Source organism: Mus pahari, chromosome 2, assembly GCF_900095145.1.
Source record: "Mus pahari chromosome 2, PAHARI_EIJ_v1.1, whole genome shotgun sequence".
Classification (NCBI taxonomy): domain Eukaryota; kingdom Metazoa; phylum Chordata; class Mammalia; order Rodentia; family Muridae; genus Mus; species Mus pahari.
In genome coordinates, this window is record NC_034591.1 from 19,115,426 (window position 1) to 19,135,877 (window position 20,452).

General features: G+C 50.9%; 1 protein-coding gene across 2 annotated transcripts; it reads right to left on the reverse strand.

Annotated features, from left to right (window-relative positions):
- Positions 1-2,341: 2,341 nt before the first annotated feature.
- On the reverse strand, positions 2,342-14,032 carry Iqca1l (IQ motif containing with AAA domain 1 like). 2 transcript variants are annotated; one of them, XM_021191675.1, is made up of 19 exons: positions 13,941-14,032; positions 13,031-13,358; positions 12,155-12,274; positions 11,188-11,373; positions 10,590-10,661; positions 9,129-9,334; positions 8,672-8,756; positions 8,147-8,272; positions 7,932-8,007; positions 7,526-7,632; positions 6,828-6,911; positions 6,677-6,735; positions 5,495-5,577; positions 5,239-5,346; positions 4,413-4,612; positions 4,020-4,106; positions 3,607-3,784; positions 3,024-3,268; positions 2,342-2,554 (listed from the first exon to the last, which is right to left on the reverse strand). In XM_021191675.1, exons 1-19 carry the CDS (start codon positions 13,949-13,951, stop codon positions 2,447-2,449), a joined length of 2,469 nt encoding a protein of 822 aa, XP_021047334.1. In that variant the 5' UTR covers positions 13,952-14,032; the 3' UTR covers positions 2,342-2,446. The 2 variants fall into 2 exon arrangements, with proteins under 2 accessions (XP_021047334.1, XP_021047335.1); XM_021191676.1 differs by having other exon boundaries at positions 2,447-2,554; positions 7,932-8,004; positions 13,941-13,951.
- Between the last annotated feature and the right edge of the window lie 6,420 nt (positions 14,033-20,452).

Here is a 20,452-nt window from a genome sequence, read left to right on the forward strand (position 1 = left end):
GAGAGAGAGAGAGAGAGAGAGAGAGAGAGAGAGAGAGAGAGGCAGGAGAGGCAGGAGAGGCAGGCTAGCTGTAAATAGCATCCGGCTGTCAGTACCTAGACTGAAAGCTCCATCTGGAGGGGGGGGGCGAACAGTGTGTGTGTGTTGGGGGGGGGGAGCAGGGGATGACATCCAGGTTGAAGTGCTGTCCAACCCATTGCCTCACAGACAGGAAAACGTTCCAGAGAAGGAAAAGGTGTGCCTAGGGACACACAAATAACTTGTCCCAGACCCCAAGCTCCTTCTCATCTGCCACCCGTTCCATCACCACGTCAGCTCCACATGCCTGCGTCCACATGCCTGCGTCTGTGACTTCAAGGGAGGCTGCTGACTCCTGTTCCTGAAATGCAACCTCCCACTACTAAACCTGAAGGAACCTGGTAGAAATAAACATCAGAGACTTGGCATGAGGCATCCCCAGGGGGTCTGTGGAAGCCAGCCTCTGTCCAGGAAAGCAGGGCTCCACCCTCAGGCAGCAACAGAATCACTCCCATGCCCACTGGGTGCTGACCCCCATCCCCGGTACCAACACCCTGCCCACCCCAAGCTCTGGCCTCCCCCCCCCCCTTTCTCAGGTTCCAGCTTCACTTTCTGGATGACCCCCAGCATCTCCTACAAGGCACCTCTACCCTGCCATGATTGTATGGGTATCTTTACTAGAAGTAATCGAGGAAGCCTTCCTAGCTTTTCAGCACTATAAGTTGAGGAAGGTGGGGGATAAAAGGCAGAAGAATGGAGAGAAAGGTGACATGAACCTGTAGGCTCAGCTGCCTTGCATCTGCCTGTCTTGGGCTCTGGGTTGCTCTAGCCTTGGGCTCTCACCTAGACTGGGCCACACTGACTTTTTTTTTAAAGATTTATTTATTTTATGTATATGAGTACACTGTAGCTGTCTTCAGACACACACCAGATGAGGACATCGGATCTCATTACAGATGGTTGTGAGTCACCATGTGGTTGCTGGGAACTGAACTTGGATCCTCTGGAAGAGCAGTCAGTGCTCTTAACCACTGAGCCACCTCTCCAGCCCTCACACTGATTCTTAACCCTGGGCACTGATTGACGTTTTTCATACCCTCTGCACAAGGTTGGCATGTCTGCCTTCTGAGCAAAAAATTGTGTCTTCTTCAGCCCTTGCTGACAGGGTAGTCCTGTCCTCGAGTCTCCCACCCTCTTTGTAGGAGAGGGGTTGTAAGAGTTACTTTTCTCTTCACAATGACAAAATGAAAAACAAAAACAAAGAACAAACAAAAAACCCTTCACAGCCGGGTGTGGTGGCGCACGCCTTTAATCCCAGCACTCGGGAGGCAGAGGCAGGAGGATTTCTGAGTTCGAGGCCAGCTTGGTCTACAGAGTGAGTTCCAGGACAGCCAGGACTACACAGAGAAACCCTGTCTTGAAAAACCAAAACAAAAAACAAAACAAAACAAAACAAAACAAAACCAAAAACCCTTCACACAACAACTTTGACAAAAACAGCTCAAAGAATGAAGGGTTGGTTTATTGTGGCTTCCAGTTCGAGGGGACACAGTCTGTGATGTTGGGGCGGGCGTCGCAGCAGGAGTGAGAGGCAGCAGTCACAGTGCTTCCAAAGTCAGCAAGCAGAGTGAAGAACCCAGCTTACCATCTATTCTGCGTGCAGTATCCCATCCCATGAAATGGTTCCATCCACACTTAGGGTGGCTCTTCCCACCATAATCTACAAACTTCCTCCGAGCTATACCTAGAGATTTGTCTTCAAGGTGATTCTAGATATCAGGTGTCAGTCAGTGTTAACCATGAACCATCACAGAGAGGGAAACTACTCAGAGGCACCGCCCTCTATCATCTCTGTGGTCCTTCATGGCCCCTCTAGCCCTCTCTATGCATCTCTGTGGTCCACCATGGCCCCGCCTCCTTCACTCCCTCACTCTGTAGATGCTTTGCCTAGCATAACTGAGTCCCAGAACAGGAAGAACCTTACAGGCTGTTATGCCCAGTGTCTCCTCCCTTCATAAAGGAGACCAAGGCATGGACAGGCTGTAGAGGAAGTGAATTCCCATGGGCTGAAAGCAGGGCCACCTCCCTCCTAGACTTGGTATTTTCCCCTTTGTATGATCTCCTCGCTGTCCTTCCCTTCCTGTTATCCCCTCTCCCTTAAGTACCTTGAATAAGTGAAGTGGAGGGCCAGTATGAAAGAGAGAGAGAGAGAGAAGATAAAGTCACAGGTGTGGGAGGAAGAGCTCTGGCAGTCGGAGCAGAGGTTGGAGGAGACAGGGCCCAGAGACAGGGCCCAGAGCCAGGAAGCCATGATGATTGATGACAAGAGAAGAGCCCTCAGGAGCCACCTGGGCCTTTATGTGTCTGTCACACCCTAACTCTGGAGGTGACTGCCATCCACCACCTCACACCCCACAGCACAGACCCATCACTTTTTCTTCTTCTTCTCCTTTGCCAGTCTGGCCTCCTCAGCCTCCAGGTGGTCCTTGGTAAATTTCATATTCTTTTTTCCCAGTGGAGTCTTGAAAAACCATTCCTGGATTGGCAGAGAAGCAGGGATTGGTTCCCTGGATGCAACCCTCCCTAGCCTCACAGCCTTCTCCCATCGTTCTCTCAGGCTCGTGGGTGGAGCGGTCCATCACAGCAGGGTCTTTGACTAGTTTCCACCAATTACTTCCAGCCATTCTTGAGAGGCTTGCCCTCTGCCCTCCAGCCCTACAGGCCTCTGTGACACCTAAGGCCGGTCTCCCTCTGAGGATGGTGGTCAAATCAACAGATGTGTCTAATGCCAGCAGCCCAGGTAACTCCCCAGCTTCTTTCTCAGGCTCCTACACCTCTGCCCCTCCCTAGAATTAATTGTTCCTTTCCCAGCTGACAACCAAGTGTCTTTGTCCTGATCTTCTCCTGGCAATGTAGGGAATAACCGGAGTAGCCCCAGACATTCAGAGAGCTGACTCTCCGGGCTGCCATGGCCCAGCACATCAACCCTGGCCCAGCAACTTCACCTTAAGGGATTCCTCCTCCTCCCTGTATACTGGATCCAGCCTTGCCAAGTGCCCCACAAACTCAGAGGCAGCCAGTGGCCTCTTGACCAGTTGAAGGAGCCGGCGTTCTGTCAGCACGGACTGGATGGACTGTAGAATATGACTAGGTGTGTAGCCATCAGACACCCTAGCCAGGGCGCTAACATCTAGACTGGGGGTCAGCTGTAATCCCTTTCCTTGGTTCTCTATCATCCGTTTCCAGAGCACTGCAAAGAGAGGAAAGAACGGAGCAACAGGTCAGAGAGCAGCAGAAAAGCCAGGCCTACAGCCTCTGCCTTTGATCAAGCAGCTCTGGGCCCATGGAGAGCAACATGTCCCTCCAGGATGGTGTGGGACCTGGTAGGATAGAAGTGTTTGTTCTTCTAGTTACATGCTCAGAGTCCATTACACTGAGGTCATAGGCCGGAGACCTGGGCTGCTAACTTAGGGCTTTTCCAGAACGGTCATCTGGTGCTGGAATTGAGCCTCAGAGCAAAAGTGGGGGATGGGGAGAGGGCAGAGACTCCAAAGGGTGGTGGTCCCTGGGTTCCATTCCTGGCCTCACCATAACGAGAAGCATAATCAGGCCTGGGTATGAAGAGGATGCGCTCATAGAACCGGCACAGCCCCTTCATCTCAGCCAGCTGTGGGCGCTCTGTGGTCCCGATCAGCATCACTCGGTCGCCAGGGCTCAGCTGCCTTGTGGCCCTCATGAGGTCTTTCTTTATTCTTTTTGGGTCCATCTGCTCCAATAATGGAAAGGTGTGGGTTTGGGACACAGTGATAGGGTCTGTGGGACCCCTGTTCTCAGAGCACATGGCTTAGGGCTGTGCTTCATGTCAGTCCTGAGTAGGGCAGCTTTGAGGTAAGGAAAGTAGGCGTGGCAAGGTGTCAGTGACTTGAATGACTTGAGCAAGACTTCCAGCCTGGACCCACTCTGTGACTGTCCATTCCAGCCCCTCCGCCCACAGTCCTCACCTTCCTTTCTTCCTTTGGGACCTTCTTGTAGAAGGTTTTCTCAGTATTTCCAATCCAGATGACAGAGGGCTGGAGGACCCGGGCCACCTGGAGAGGTTACAGTGTAGACACCAAATGCCAGGCATTCCTGGGCCAAGGGCACAGCCCCAGCTGCTCAGACCCCAGAGCCCCCAGTTCCTACTTGCTTTCTTCCGTCTCCATCTCCCCCACATCCCCCAACACAGGGGCATCAGGGGACGACAGGCTCCCACAGGGGTTACTGGAAAGATGTCAGTTCAGGTGCCTTTCATCTCAGTACAACATAGATCACCCCCCCCAGAGTTCAGAAATCCCACCCTGCTGCCGTCTCTATTCTGAGAAATCAACCCACACTTCAAGATCAAGGCTGCAGACCTTAAAGACAATGTGAACCAGTAGCTGTGTTCCGTTCTTTCCTGGGTATTTGCCCATCAGGTTGTCAGGTGACAAGTCAAACAGGTTGGCACCAGTTTCTGTGCACACCGCTTGGACCAACATCTTCTTGCCCATGCCAGAGGGTCCCACCAGGAGAATGGAGCGGACAAGGGGAGCCATGGTATGTATGTCATGGGAGCCTGGGAGGGAGTAAAGAGGGCTGGGGCAGGCAATGGACCAAAAGTGGGCAGGAGGCTGCACAAGACTCTGGAAGGTTCTGCCAAGGCCTGGGGCTAAGAGGGTGAGGTGAGGGTCTGGGCTCTGCTACCTCCCCCAATACCTGAGCAGCTTCCCCAGGTCTACATCAACAGCCTGCTTGGCAACCTCCGTGGTAGGGAACTGTGTGTAAGGGCTAGTGGGGGACACAGCTTTTCCTTCCATACCATACAATTCCACTCTGGTGGGTGGCATTGAAAAGCATGTAACACACTTTGCAAGGCTCCAGGTCTCTGTGACACACTGTTTGCAAGGTTTCTGTTCCTTGTGACACACTGCAAGGCTCCTGGTCCCTGTGACACACTGTTTGCCAAGCTCCTGGTCTCTGGCCTTTAATAAACTTGCAAGAATGGCTCTCTGAGAACAAGACTGACTACAGGATGTCAGTTGGGATTGAGCAGGTCATGGGCTCACTTGATCTCTAAAGGTGACCCAATTTGAGTGTAACTGCAGAAGGATCTGTGACGGTCCACTAGGTTTGCACTCTCCAAAGCCACGCTCCTATGGTCCCACCCAGTCCTGACTTTTCCCACTCCCCTGGAATTCTCACCCAGCCGAAGAACCCCATACAGTGCCATGTTCTGCCGGATATCAAACAGGGATGGCATGGGCATCTTATTTGCCAAAGTCAGAGTGGACCCGAGATAGAGGCAATCACCTGTGGGGACCGGGAGGGGACAACTGGTGAGTGACCCTCCTGGGAGTGTCTGTGGGTGAGATCTGTTGGAAAGGAGGCCTCAGGAAACAGGGCAGGTGGAAGGGCAAGGGTGGCCACATCTAGATTCAGGGACATGGGAGGGGCTCACCAATGTAGTCATTGAGTGTCACCAGCGCAGACTTTTTTATAAGGCCAGTAACAACAAGCTCTTCAAACAGTGAGTCCACAGACCTGTGGGAGAGTGGTGTAGAAGGACCCCAGGGGTATCAGTGAGAGGAAACAAGGAAGTGGAGATGGGGCCGTGAGCCTGAGAAGAGGTGACAAGGGGTGCCCTGGTAACGTTCTGGGATCAGAAATGGCTCTGGACAGCCAGAATCAGAAAATGAGGTCCTGACCACTGTGTCAGGGGATAGATACTCCACAATGAGTGGGATGTGACAGATGCCAAGCCCCCCTGCAACAATGTCCACCAGACTTTCCCTTCCACCATTTGAAGTCTGAGTTCAGCACAACCCGTTTTTCCCCCGTCTCCCAAACAAAGTATAAAGTGTGAGTGCCCTTGTGAGCTGTGGTGCTTCAGCAGTGGCATTACTGACGAGACGGCATCTAGCAGGCCCCCAGTGTCCCTGAGGATTAATATAAGCACAGATTGAAGGTTGAGGGATAATATATATGATGATTATAAAGCCACTGTGTGCTGTTCTGCTTTGTTAGTGTGTGTGTGTGTGATGCAGATGTGTGCACATGTGCATGCAAGTGCACTGCATGCATGTGAGCATGTGTACTGAAGTCAAAGGTCAGGTTGCCTCGCCTTGCTTGATGACTCCCCCTCTTCCTTTACCAAGCTAACAGCCAATCAGTTCTTCCTGACCAGAGAGCCAGTGAGCTTTAGTGGTCCACTTGGCTGCCCACACACCTCACCCCTGATTCACAGGGGGCAACCAGCTCACCCAGCTTGGTTTGGTTGTTTGGTTTGGTTTTTGGTTTTCAAGACAGGGTTTCTCTGTATAGCCCTGGAGGTCCTGGAACTCACTCTGTAGACCAGGCTGGCCTTGAACTCAGAAATCTGCCTGCCTCTGCCTCCCGAGTGCTAGGATTAAAGGCGTGCGCCACCACTGCCCGGCTACTCCACTAGGATTTAAAGGTACGTGCTACTACTGCCCAGAGTTATTTTCATTTTTAAAGGCAGAAACTTGATTGACAAGGTTAAGGGCTCACAGAGGTAAAGTAACTTCCCTAATGCTATGTAACAACAGAACCAGGGTTTGAAACCTGGTTAGCTCCTCTCCACGCGCAGTGTAAGACTTGTGCGGCAGAATCTACTACCTACCGGTCTGGGGTCAGATCTTTTTCTTTCTTCTTCTTTCCACTTTTCTTCCCTCCTTTTTTCTGGTGGGAAATGAGTATTCAGGTAATTGCCATCTGTTCCCAACTCACCCCCCCCCAGGTACCCTCGCCCCCAGCCCTGGCCCCTGATCTGCCTTTGGAGACTTGAGGGGTCTGGTCTCCTCCCTGTCCACAGCCAGACGCAAATTCTTCAGTTCCTGTCTCATTAGCTCATCCACCTGGATTCACAGCAAGGCAGAATAAGTGAGAGGTGGGAGGGGAGGGGAAGGGACCTCGGAGGAGGAAGGGGATAGATAGACAGACAGCCACCAAGTCACATGTCTGTCTTTGCTCCACTGATCCTGTCCACACCAGGTCTGAATCTATCCTTTGCTCTCCAGGACGAGGGCAGCCACCCTCACCAGTCATTAACTTTGGATGGAGTCCACAAAATAAAGTCAGTCAGAAATCTTCCCCTTAAAATCTCTGTGACCTAGGCAGCCATAGGCTTTCCATGGGCTGCTGGAAGCCAGGTCCCCAGCAAGGATGGGTCTGAAGGATGACATATTCTTATCAGCAGACAGCCCCAGTCATGAGAAACACACGGTCAGCACTGTGCCCAGTCTGACTATAGCTCTGAGCCCCCCCTCACATCCTTAGTGATCCCTGAGGGTAAAGGGGACCTTGGAGAAGCTAGGGACAGTGTGGTGATGGGGTGGCAGGTAGAACCTGGTCTAAGATGCCAGGGTGGGAACTAGGGATGGGTGGAAGGGCTCTGAAGTGGCGAGGCGAGGCTTTCGGGTGGTGGGCAGAGACAGCAGCTAGGGCAAGCCTCAAGCTGTGTTGTGCCTACCTGTACCCGGATCTCCATTTCCACTTGCTTTCTTTTCTCCTCCCGGAGGGTCTCAGAGTCAAAGTTCTGGCTGGGATGCTTGTTGTCATACCGGCTCTTCCACATGCCTAACCACATAAGAAAAGGCAACACACACACACACACACACACACACACACACACACACTTCCCTAGCTAGCCTCCTATGCTTGCTAGCTGCCCAGCCCTGCTTCTCCCTAGGCTTAACTGCCTGACTTAAGACTTTGAAGAAAGCAAGTGATGTTCCCACCCACCAACCATCACATACTTCTTTAACCTCTTCCCTCTCCTCTCCATGTCACTCCTGTAGCAGATACCTACTTTGTCCACAACCTAGGACCCGAGACACTGCACCCAGGTGCACCACATCCCAGCCTTCCATTCTTACTTGTGTATTCCTCATGCCCAGCATTAATCACAGGGATAGATTTGGATGGCAGCACTTTGAACATCACTTCTGGCTCCTAGAATGGAAAAGGAGAACAGCTTTGCCTCCTCGCTGTGTCTGTAGAAGACTGGAAGATCCTCTCTTGGAGCTGTCTACAGCGATGCCACAGGCTTTCCCTCCCCGCCCACAAGCTCCTCTGCTGGGAGCTAGCTAACCTTCTTGGCCTTTTCTTCCTTGCCTTTCTTTTTCTTCTTCTCCTTTCTTTCCTTCTCTTTCTCTTTATTCTTCTCTTGGTCCTTCTTTCTACTCTCCTGGGCTTGTGCTTCCAGTTCTAGTCTCACCTGGATCCAATAACAAGCAGCGTTCTGGAGACTGGGAGATTTCACAGAAGGGAATGAACCCATGGCCTGGGCCAGCTGTGTGGGTCTGGTCTCACAGCCTTGGCAAACTGCTGAGGTAGAGACGGCCAAGTGTGCCAAGATGGCACTGGGGGGGGGGCGTCAAGCTAGGAAGGACCCATCTCATCAGAACTACTGCTCACTCAGCCTCAACGGTCGTCCCAGACCATTCCCTGTTCAGAGCCACGAGTGCCTTCAGCCCCATCCAGTCTGTTTAGACACGTGCCTTTCCTCTGGCCACAGCACTCTCTAGTTAGGCTGGCTCTCCCAATGCCCTCTATTCTCAGCTCACATCACTACTGTCTGCAACCACAGGCTGGGCCTGTCCCCACTCAAGAGTACCTGCTCTGGAGTCTTGTCCGCGAAGATCAGGTAGGATCCACCTGAAGCTTCATCTGGGTAATCAGGGAACCGACCTGTAAGGGCACTGAGTGGATACAATGCAGTTAGAGATGGCGGAGGGCTAGGTGGAGGGCTGGGCAGGTGACTGACTGCTGGGAGATGGATGAATGGGAGAATAGGCACAGAGATGGGGTGGTTGGAGAGATGAAAGGAAGAATAGATGGAAGAAAGAGAGATGGGGGAATGACAGAAAGCCTGATTTGTCCTGGTATCTAATTCCCCTCTCTCAGGGAAATGGGAAACCGTGTGTGGAGAAGGCCCTTACAGTGGGGCTTAAGGTCTAGACCGGGAGTATGGGGAGAAGGTGAGGGCTGATAGAGAAGGGATGGTCTCACGGGAGAACGGGTTGGGGAATGAGGTATAGAAGGTGGGGTCAGCCATGGCAGTGGACACTGACTGGCATTCAATAAACCATTGTCGTATTTGATCCTTCATCCTCTCCTTCATGTCGGGTCCCTCCGTCTCTGTGAGAGACTCGTGGGTCTTCCCCATGGCTTCCTGGAATTCCTCTTCCTTTTCCACCTGCCGGGTCCTCCGTGACTCCTCCCCTAGGAAGGCCTGGGTAAGGGTGTTCAGGCGTGCTGTCTGGTTGGGCGAGGGGAGCTAGGGGAAGTAGAGAGAGGCCAAGATTTTATAAGAGATGGTTCGGCCCCTGTGTTTAGACACACACACCTGCCTCCACTCAGTTCCCACCCCCCCCCACCCCCCATGCTCATGTCTCGTGCACATACCCTCATGGAACAACGGGCATGCCTGCATCAGGAGAAATTGTGTTTGGAGCCGAAATTTGTCTGTGTAAATTACCCTGGTAATGAGTTTGCGAGATGCATCCGGGCCGTACTCCCTCCCTGGCAGCCCTCCCTCGTGCGCCTGGGGCCCCAGCCCCCACGCATGCCCCACCCGCCGGCCGAGTTGGCAGCCGCTCTCACAGCCACTTTCCCGCCTCATTGGCTCCCAAATGTATTTTAAATATCACTCTGCGCAGAGACAATTACTGAAAACGCTGAGCTCACACTGTTGATGGGCCCGAGCGGCCAGGCTCATTCCTCACCCACTGCTCTTGCCCCCACCCCTCCTCTTCCTCCTGGGGGTCCTGTTCTACAGCCTCCTAGAAAGTCTTTGACCTCTACTCCTACACAGCAGCCCCTTGTAGTCAGTCATCCCGCCTGCACCTCAAAAAAGCCTTCCTTTTAGTCCTTCTGGACTTGTCCCACCCTCCTTGCCAGTCAGGTCTCCAAAGGATCCATGCAGGGCAAAGCTCCTTTTCCCAGAGTCTGACCCTCACTCTGTCAGGGACTTCAACAGAGACAGACTGGCCGAGGGAAGGGTTTGAGAATGGAGGACACGTTAAAGAATGGGGCTGCTCACTCCAACTGGACACACACATGTGCAGCATACAAGGGTCTCAGTCCCTCTCCATGACACACCCCATGTGTGTGGTCACTCTCAGCAGTCCAGAGCAGCTCATCTGGGCTCCCAGAGCAAATCATGGAGCCTGTAGCCTCAGAAGTCCTGGTTGAAGGGTACATTCCTTCCCCAACATGGCTTCCAAGGTTCTCCTGAGAGGGGTTCTACGGAATGTTCCTGCTGGACCCACCCCTGCAGCCCTCTCCTTATAGCTGGGGCAGGGATGCCCTGTGCCTTCACTTTCCTGTCCCTACCCCCACATTTGATATCCTATGGAATGCTTTAGAGTGGGGAGGGGTGGGAAAAACCCAGTGAGTTCCCTGTCTTTATGCTTCTTTCTCTCCCGGGATCTCCTGCCTTGCTTCAATGGAGGGGTGTAGACCCTGGGGCAAGGTTACAGGGGCGAAGCTGGTGAGGGAGGCATGGCCCGGCCAGGCCAGGGAGGACTCACCATGCCAATGAACTCCATTTCCACCCGTCGATCCTGCTCAATGCGTTTTCTCTGGAGGTAACCTTTCCACACCTGGGGTGGGGGGCACATGCCACTTAGATGCTTTCAAGGCCTGGTGACTGCAGGCCTAGTGGGGAGCAGCGGGGGTGACTGCTGCTGGCTGGTGTCTCCTAAGGCACTGGCACAGGAAGTTAGGGTGGTACTGGAGGAGCAGGATGCTGGATGCCCGAGAACTAGGGTGACGATGGTTGTGAGTTGCCACATGGGAGCTAAGACCCAAACTCAGAGCCTCTGTAAGAGCAGCCAGGGTCTCAACCTCCCGACGCCTCCCCAGCCTCTCTGGGCTAGAGGTGAGACACAGCCTCTTTAGGACCTAGGTTATAGAGTGTGCGTTCCCAGGTGCCAGGCACATCCATCCTGAGACATCTTTAGTCTTATTGCCTTGGGCTTATTGACAGGTTAATGTCCCAGGTTTAGCATCAAGCTGTAGGACCACAGGCCTGAGACATTTTTGATCCCGGGATTAATCACTGTGCCCAGGCCAGCTCTTACTGAGAGAGATGATCTACCTGGCCTCCTTTCTGCCACCCAAGGTTACCTTCTGTATGACAATGGCTCCCTGGTCCCGGCTGAATTTCTGCTGCCCGTTCTCCCAAATCCTCCGATCCCGTTCTTCCTCTTTCCTAATCTCTCGCATGAAGGTGGCTCGTAGTCGGCCTTGCCTGGCCCGCTCAGCACTTTGCACAAGAATCAGAGCTGCAGTCCGGCTCATTACTCGAAGATTCTGGTCATAACAGGAACAAAAAGAACAGTAAACTGGGAGGGAGTGCTTGCACCCAGGGTGGGCTGCTGAGAGATCAGTTAGCAATGAGGTAATGGGGCCGTAGCCCTAGGTGCTTGAGACGATGTCCTGCAAAGTGTCGGACAGAGGGTTCCAGAGAATACAAAAACAGTCTTGGAGAAGCTGTGGACTGCCTCTGAAGTGGGAATAGGGTAGGACAGGGCCTGTTTGTGCTGAGAAAAGATGTAGGGGGACTCTGAGAGTGTCCCCAATTACAGGAGACCCTCTGGCAGGCATGAAAATGCGCTAAAGAGACACCTGTGTCCTTCTCTTTAGCTGTCAGGTGATTGAGACAACGGACCTCAAGGAACTGGAATTTCCCCCCAGGAATGTCATGGTAGGAAGAGGAGCCTGGTGCCAGCCAGGAGGTGAGCTTGTCTTCCAGAAAGATGCTTAGAGTTGGACCATTGTCAGACTCGTAGGAAAGCTGGAGCTCACAAGACAAGGATGACGTCGATGACGATGATGGGTGGGACTTTGAGGGCTACTTATTCTGCTATTTCTGGCACTCTGCTTAAACCTAAACCCAACATCGTGACCCCAGAGGTGAACTTGAAATCTCTTTTTCATGCTTCTTCCGAATGTGGCCACACGGAATATGGCTTTTCCTGCTTTTCACCATTGATTTGTCTGACAAGTGATTTGAGGGTACATAAGTGCACATACCTGCCTTGTTAAGACTTTCAGGACTCGGGTTCTGAGCCAATGACTCTAGCAACATTACCTCCTGAGAAACCAGTGGCTCCAGTCTGCTCAGGATATCAGCCAGCATCTCCTGACGTGCCTTCATGGCGCTGGTCTGCTCCAGCTGAAAATATCTGGGGATGGGAACCTCCAGGTCTGCCTTTAGCACAATATGGGGAGGGGAGGGGAGAAGGAGGGTCAGAAATTAGAAACCCAGGCCTTCTGACCGTCTGGGCTTCCTGGAGCGGGAAACCTGGAGTGGAAAATGTGTGGATTTTGGCTTAGGACCCAAGAGTCACCCCTGTCTTATCCTGCCCCACATCTGGTTGAGATTGATTCTGAGAATGCCAAACCCAGCCCTTCTTCAGGATCCACAGGGAAGCATTTGATAGTGCCTTTATCATCTGGACTGCAACAGAACCTGTTATCTTCCCTTCCCCACCCCCTAGTCTACTGGAAGCTGGCTGAGGAAACCTTGAGACTCCTTTGGCTATGGAGTAAGTACCAAATCCTAGCCTTGATGGGTCAGGGCTGGAGACTGCCTAGTGCTGTGCCAAGCCTCTAGAACTTGGCGATGCTCACAGATCTCCTGGGGATATTTTGAGAAACACATGCAGATTTAGTGGGTCTGAGATAACATTCTGCATTTCCAACAAGCTCTTAGCTGATGGCCAGGGACCATACTTTGAGAAGCAAGCTTCCAGAGAACTCTCCTCACCCACCCTCTGTGCCTTCCTGGTCGTCTCAGACCCAGTGTGGGAGGCCAACTCTCTCAAAAGCACCCCAGATCCTGAGAGTCTAAGTCCCAAGTCCCATCACCTTGTTCCCTAATAGAACTGCCTCAGGCAATGGTCCACCCAATCCCAACCCATGACTCCACAAGGGGCCCAACTCCATCCTGCCTCATCTCACCCACCGGGGTCAGTTTGAGATCCTGCAGCACTCGGTCCAGGCAGTGGGTCTCGCACAGGTCAACGCGCACTAGCTCGTCCTTGAGCTCCAGCACGCGTCCAGCCACACCGTCCAGAAGGCGCCGCAGCAACCGACGCTTCTGTGGCTGTACCATCTGGTCGTAGGCCAGGTTGAAGCGGCGCAGCAGCCCCAAGTAGTACAGGTAAAGCACGGAGATCCTGTACTGGAAGCTCTGCCGCTCCCGGCTGGGCACAGGTTCGAGCACAGATGGCTCTTTTTCCAGCACCTCTTCGAGAGTCACGTGGGAGGCCTCCCAGAGGCGTTGGTAAGTTCTAGAGAAAGTGCACTAGCTGTGTGCCACACCATCACAACTTAGAGGGAACAGTGGGGACAGGGGACCGAGTTGCTGCCTTCGGAGGACTGTGAACTTGGGGTTCCAGAGGCTCATCATGGTATCAAAGGGGACTTCAGTGAAATGAGGGGCTGCTGAAGAATGAGTGAGCACAGGTCTGGCTCCAAGATCTACAGTAAGGGGCTTGAGGCCTTTGATGGATCAGAAAGGACAGTGAGGACCTGGCCCAGGCTTGAGAGTCTGGGAAGGCAGTAGCTTGAGCCTGGGGATCCTTGTGAGGATGAGAGTCTAGAGACCTTCGCAAATAAGGGTCCCCATCTGCTGTGTGGTAATGGTCTGGAGTAGTAGGGGGTGAGAAGAGAAATGGCATTCGTTCCCCCCGGAGTCTTGGAGCTGCAGACTTCTGAATCCCTGGGACTGAAAGCCAGTCCCAGGAGGTAGAACCAGGGGCCCTGTGAATGGCCAAACCCACACAGGGCCTGCCAGCACCCAGCTCCCCTCTGCTCAGGCCTCTCGGGTCCAGTAAGGTATTTGTTCTGTGCTCCTCAAGCCCTCAACTCACCCCTCAGACATGGTGCCTTCACCTCTCAATGCCCTTTGTGAGTTGGTGGATCCCCCAGAAGTTAAGCAAGGGGCAGAACAGTTTGGTTTGAAGAATTCCAACCCATTGTGCCTACGTTCTAAAGCTGAGGGGTGGGGCCTGGAGTTCAAGGTTGGGGACACTTGTCTAGGAAGACATCCCTGAGGCTGCATACTCAGAGTCCACAGGCAATGGCTATAGGAATGTCAGGGCAGAGTGTGGACAACTCTGGCTACTCTTCTTGTACCCATCAATAAAGTAACACTCCCATGATGGAAGCAATTTATAGAAGAATTTATTTTGGCTTATGGTTCCAGAGTGCTGGAGTCCATAATGGTATGCCTTGGGACTTACCATGCTGCAGGCAGTCATGGCAACGGGAGCAAGATGCTGAGAGTTCACATCTTCAACTTCAAACACAAAGCAGAGAGAGTGAACTACAGATCCAGCGCAAGGCTTCTGGTTCTCAAAATCCATAGGGATACTTCCTCTAGCCAGGCCCTGCCTCCTAAGCCTCCCTAAACAGCACCACTAAGGACCAAATATTCAAATGTGGTAGATTAAAGGAGACATCGAATTCACCACAGCCACTATCACACTATGACCACCCTCCTCTCCTGTGCTCTGCGGCTTTTACTCCTTTGTGTGGGGGTGGGGGGCTAAAGTATTGGTAATAGACGTAGAGCCTGGTATATAAGCACACATTCTAGCCCTGAGTCCCCTCCTCAGCACCGACTTGACTCTGTGTATGACCCACCTCAAAAGTCTGAATGGTAGGAGCAGGTAAAGAAAGGTACTGGAGTGTGGTCAGAAAGTCCTGAACTCTCACTTTCCCTGTTTTTGTTGAGAGGCAGGGGTAGGGGTGGGGACACTTTTTGGCTTAGTTTTAAGTAGGGGCAAGAAAAAAGGGAGGAATAGATTAAGGAAGAAGGAAGGCAGGAAGAGAGATTAGACCAAGAAGAAGGGAGAAGAAAGTCAGCAGAAAGACATGAAGACTCCCATACTTGCAGCGGAAAACTGGGGGATGTTGTTCATGTGGAAGCTCCAGTCAGGGCTGACGTGTGCTCCTCACTCTTCGTCTTTGTTTGTTTGTTTGTTTGTTTGTTTTTGTTTTGTTTTGTTTTCAAGACAGGGTTTCTCTGTGTAGCCCTGGCTGTCCTGGAACACTGTAGACCAGGCTGGCCTCAAACTCAGAAATCCTCCTGCTTCTGCATCCCAAGTGCTGGGATTAAAGGTATGCGCCACCACTGCCTGGCTGCTCCTCCCTCCTCTTGTCTCCCCAGGTGCTGCTGATTCACGATTCACACCTTCAGCATCAAAGTATCAAATCAAGGGGTGACTGGGGCTGAGGCTCAGGCCAGATCTCCAGCCTGTGCCTTCTGTCTGCTGGGATTACAGATGTGTGCCACCACCACGCCTCTGTCCGTGTCTTGAAGAATAGTAGATTTGCAGACTGAGGCTGTAGCTCAGTGGGTGGAGTGCTTGCCTAGCATGCACAAAAGTCCTACACGGAATAAACAGAGTTTAGTGATGCACACCTATAATCCCAGCACAAGGAGGTAGAAGGAGGAAGATCAAAATTCAAGGTCATCTTCGGCAGAATGAGATGGATGCCAGCCTGGGTTACATAAAACCTGTTTCAAAAACTGAATGGTGTTGGCGCATGCCTTCAATCCCAACACAAAGGAGGCAGAGGCAGGCAGATCTCTGAGTTCAAGCCCAGCCTAGTCTACAGAGTGAATGCTAGGACACTCCTGGCTAGTCACTCATTTATAAAGCACTGCCACCTGTCTCTCATAGCATGTCTCCAGATAGCAGGGTTTTAAAAAAATATTTGTTTATTTTATGTATGTGAGTACACTATAGCTATCTTCAGACACACCCAAAGAGGGCATAGGATCCCATTACAGATGGTTGTGAGCCACCATGTGGTGGCTGGGAGTTGATCTCAGAACCTCTCGGAGAACAGTCAGTGCTCTTAACCACTGAGCCATCTCTCCAGCCCCTAGATAGCAGTTTTTATAGAGTGTGATAGGATTCCACTTGTGGTCCCTTCAAACATGGAGGACACTGTTGTCCTAGACAATACTTTGGTCTAACATGTCCCCTTTTCAAATCACCACTGTGCACAAGAACAGACCATACGGCACTTGTAGCTGGTGTAGTGAGTGATGTCCTTAATGCCCTATGACACAACCCTTGGCCAGTTCTCTGGGCAACAACAGACACAGAGGACTGGCCTTTCGAGAGAGTCAAGGTGTTTCAGTGTGGCTGTGTCCTTCAGAAGATACCACTCACAAAGGAGTTTGTGATGGGTAACCTTGGTGGCCAACTTGCGATACCTGGGAAGAGGGTTGAGGAACTGGCTCAATCAAACCGGCTTGTCTCCATGTCTGTGAGGTATTTTCTTGATTCCTAATTGATGCACGAGGGGCCAGACCACTATGGGTGGTACTATCCCTAGGCAGGGGGTCTAGGCTGTGAAAGTTGTGTAACTTAACCCTGAAGGCAAGCCTGTAAGCAACATTCCTTTGCAGTTTCTGCTCCAGGTTCTTCCCTGCTTGGGAGGTCCTGCCTTGATTTCCCTCAAGGGTCTATTGCAAGCTGTAAACTGAAATAAAGTCTTTCTTTTCCCAGTTGATTTTGTTATGGTTTTTTTTTTTCAATTTTTTTTTATTAGATATTTTCTTCATTTACATTTCAAATGCTATCCCGAAATGTTATGGTGTTTAACACAGCAAAGAAAACAAACTAGGACAGAGTTCATGACCAACCCATAGCCCTGGCAAAGATGGATGTCAGGGACCACTGTGTTAATGGGAGCATTTAACTAGAATAGTGACTGAGACCCCAGTCCTGACACAAAGAAACAGGAAGCAACATTTCTATTTCTTTCCTGCTGTTCTGTTTTTGGCAGTAGATCACATATGTAGTGACAGTGGGTCATACAGTTGCAAGGTCTAATGACAGTTGTGGCCATGTTAGTTTTTGCAAGTTTACTCTGACATTCACATAAGGACAAAATTGACTAAATTTCTTAGAAACGTTCTCATTGCTCAACATGAGGCTGTAAATTCAATGTTATTTTAAATTTATATTTGTGTGTGTGTGTGTGTGTGTGTGTATGCATGGTGATCATGCAAAGGTCAGAGCACAGCTACAGGAGTCAGAATCTTAGAATCCACCATGTGGATTTAAATTGTTTAAACACAATTGATGTAATTGCAGTGACTCTATCCCTTGTAGGTCAGCATCTTCAGTGAACAAATGGGCAGTTATATGTGCATTTTGCTTTTCTCCCCATTTGTGTGTGTGTGTGTGTGTGTGTGTGTGTGTGTGTGTGTGTGCGCGCGCGTGTGGTTCCAGGAAGCCAGAAGAGGGCATCAATTTCCCTTGGTTAAGACTTAGAGAAGTTGTGAGCTGACATGTGGATGCTGGGAATTGAACCCAGGTCCTTTGTAAGATTAGCCAGTGCCCTTTACTGCCAAATCATCTCTCTACCATATCTAAATTTTGACAAATGTATTTTTTTATACAACCAATGTCCAATCACAATATTTTATCATGTTTATGTCCCTCCCAATTTCCCTTCCCATCTCAGGCAACTATTCTCCTCGCTCTGCCCCCACAGTTTAGTTTGGCATAAACAATTACACACAAATGATCCATATAGTATATATTCCTTTGTGTGGGATATTCTTTTCATCGATGCAGGAGGGCCCAGTCCACTATGGGTAGTACTATCCCTAGGCCAGTGGGCCTGGGCTATATAAGAAAATCAGCTGACTTTAAACCTGAGGTCAAGCCAGTGAGCAGTATTTATTTGTGATGAAAACAGCAAGAAGCAGGGGCAGGGACAGAGCAGTCAGACCTAAACAGCAGTCAGCACACAGGGCTGGAGAGATGACTCAGAAGAGTGTTTGCTGCTCTTACAGAGGGCCTATGTTCAATCTCTAGTACCCACCATGTTAGATGGCTCACATTCATCTGTAGCTCCAGCTCTGTTTGTGACTTCATCTCTCATCCATGTTACTATATCCTATGGTAATAGCCAGTGTTTGGTAGGGTGTTGTTGTTGAGACATGGTTTCACGCAGCCCAGGCTGGCTTCAATCTCCTTATTTAACCTGGGACCTTGAACTTCCACAGGCAGAATCCTTACACACTTCCATCTGTAGCTAAAGCTCCCATTAACACAATGGTCCCTGACATCAGTATTTGTCTGCCAAGGTCATGATCTGATCTCGATAGGGCAATACTATATCTAAGCAGGGATATGACACCAACACTGCCCATTGACGATAATATGACAGTAGGAATTACACAAAAATGGAGCTTCCGAGCTGGAGGGATGTCTCAGCAATTAAGAGTACTGACTGCTCTGCCAGAGGTCCTGAGTTTGATTCCCAGCAACCACATAGTGGCTCACAACCATCTGTAATGGGAACCAATATACTCTTCTAGTGTGTCTGAAGACAGCTGCAGTGTACGCATATAAATAAAAAATAAATATTTAAAAAAAGAAACACAGCTTCCTGTTTGTGTGAGGACTTTGGTCCTTGTTGCCATTTAATCCCAGCACTTGGGGAGGCAGAGGCAGGTGAATTTCTGAGTTCAAGGCCAGCCTGGTCTACAGAGTGAGTTCCAGGACAGCCAGGGCTACACAGAGATACCCTATCTTGAAAAAACAAACAAACAAAAAAACCAGTGGTCCGTGACATCAGTATCTCTGCTGAGGCCATGAAGTGCTCATGAGCATTTATGTTTGCAGGGCTGGCTGGAGATGGAACCTGGGGCACTGTTCATGCCAGGGAAGTATTCTACCATTAAACTAATGTCCAGTTTGACACATTTTTTTTTTTTGAAGCAGATTATGTAGCTTGAGTTGGCTTTGATTTTGACACCTTCATACCTCAGCCTCTTAGGTGCTGGGACAGCAGGCATGCACCACCAATCCTGGCTGTTTATGCTTTTTTTCTCCCCAAGACATGATTTCTCTGTTGCCTCTGGTTGTCCTGGAACTTACTCTGTAGACAAAGCTGATCTTAAACTCAGAGACCCACCTACCTCTGCCTCTTCAGTGCTGGTGTTAAAGGCGTGCACCACTGCTGCCTGGCTTTGTTTATGCATTTCTGTGGAAATATTTGAGGGGTTTGTTGTTTCCTATTTCTCTTGATACTTAGCTTGATTTAAGTGAATCTGATGGATTGCAAGGTTTTCTCTTGGCTGTCCTGGAACTCACTTTGTAGACGAGACGAGGCTGGCCTCGAACTCAGAAATCCACCTGCCTCTGCCTCCCAAGTGCTGGGATTAAAGGCGTGCGCCACCACACCCACCATTTTCTCTTATTTTTTTGAGACAGGGTCTCTCACTGGATTTAGGGCCAGCAAGCCCCAGGAATCCTGAGCCTTATTTGCCAGTGCTGGGGTTATAAGAGTGTGCTGGTATGCCTAGATTTTTCATAAATGCTAGGGATTTTGTTGTTTGATTTTATTTTGTGTGTCTGCATGCACTCCCACAGACCCTGGAGCTGGAGCTACAGATGGTTGTGAGCCACCTGACTAGGTAGGTACTAGGAACTGAACATGGAGGCCCTATAAGAACAGTAAACACTTTAAACCACTGCACCATCTCTCCAGCCCTGGGTACTCAGGTCTGATGGTATGTACCTCCCTGCCCCTGGATCTTGCTGTTTTCATCAGTACATGAACACAGTATTTGAACAGTGACTACAGGGACCTGGAACAGCTTGACTAGGAATTTTTTAGAAAAGAGGTACACAACAAATCAGAAACTGGTAGTTGTGTAGAGGGAGGAGGGAGGGAAGTCAGCAACAAGTGCCACTCGCCTGAAGTGAAAACATGCACTACCACCCCTTCCCAATTCACGAAACCCAGTGACAGACACCACAGTGCTGCTTGCTCGGAGGCCAAGGGCAGTCCTGAATCCCAAACAAGGCACCTCTAATCTTAGATAATTTGCAGACTTTCTAGGCATTCTTAAAGTGGCTTTTCCTCTGCTGAGGTGACACACAGGCTGACTGGATTATGCGGCTGAATATACTTCCCTCCCTTCAGAAGCCAGGTCCTTTCTACCCTGAGCCAGAAACTGTCATCTGATGAGAAAGGAGGGTCAGAAGCCCAGGCTGGACTCAAACCCTAGCACTGGGATGCCAGGCAGGCGGATGTGGTACCAAGCGGTTCTGTTGAAAACCAATTCTGGGTACCCAGGGTAGGCGGATTCAAACCACTCTGCTCCCTGCCCAGGGAGCGAATCTGAGCCAGGGATCTCTGGGACTGTGGTGGACCCTAGGCCTGCCAATCTCAACTTACAGTAGGATAGCTTGGTCGCTCCACCTAAGCAGCTCCGGGAACCTCACGAGAGACCTTTGTCACTTTGGGGGGACAGGATCATCTGCTTTTCTGGGCCGTGGTTAGACCGTCCTCCATTTTGACCCTAGTATCTAAAGTAAAATTGAGCATCATGTAGTCTGTC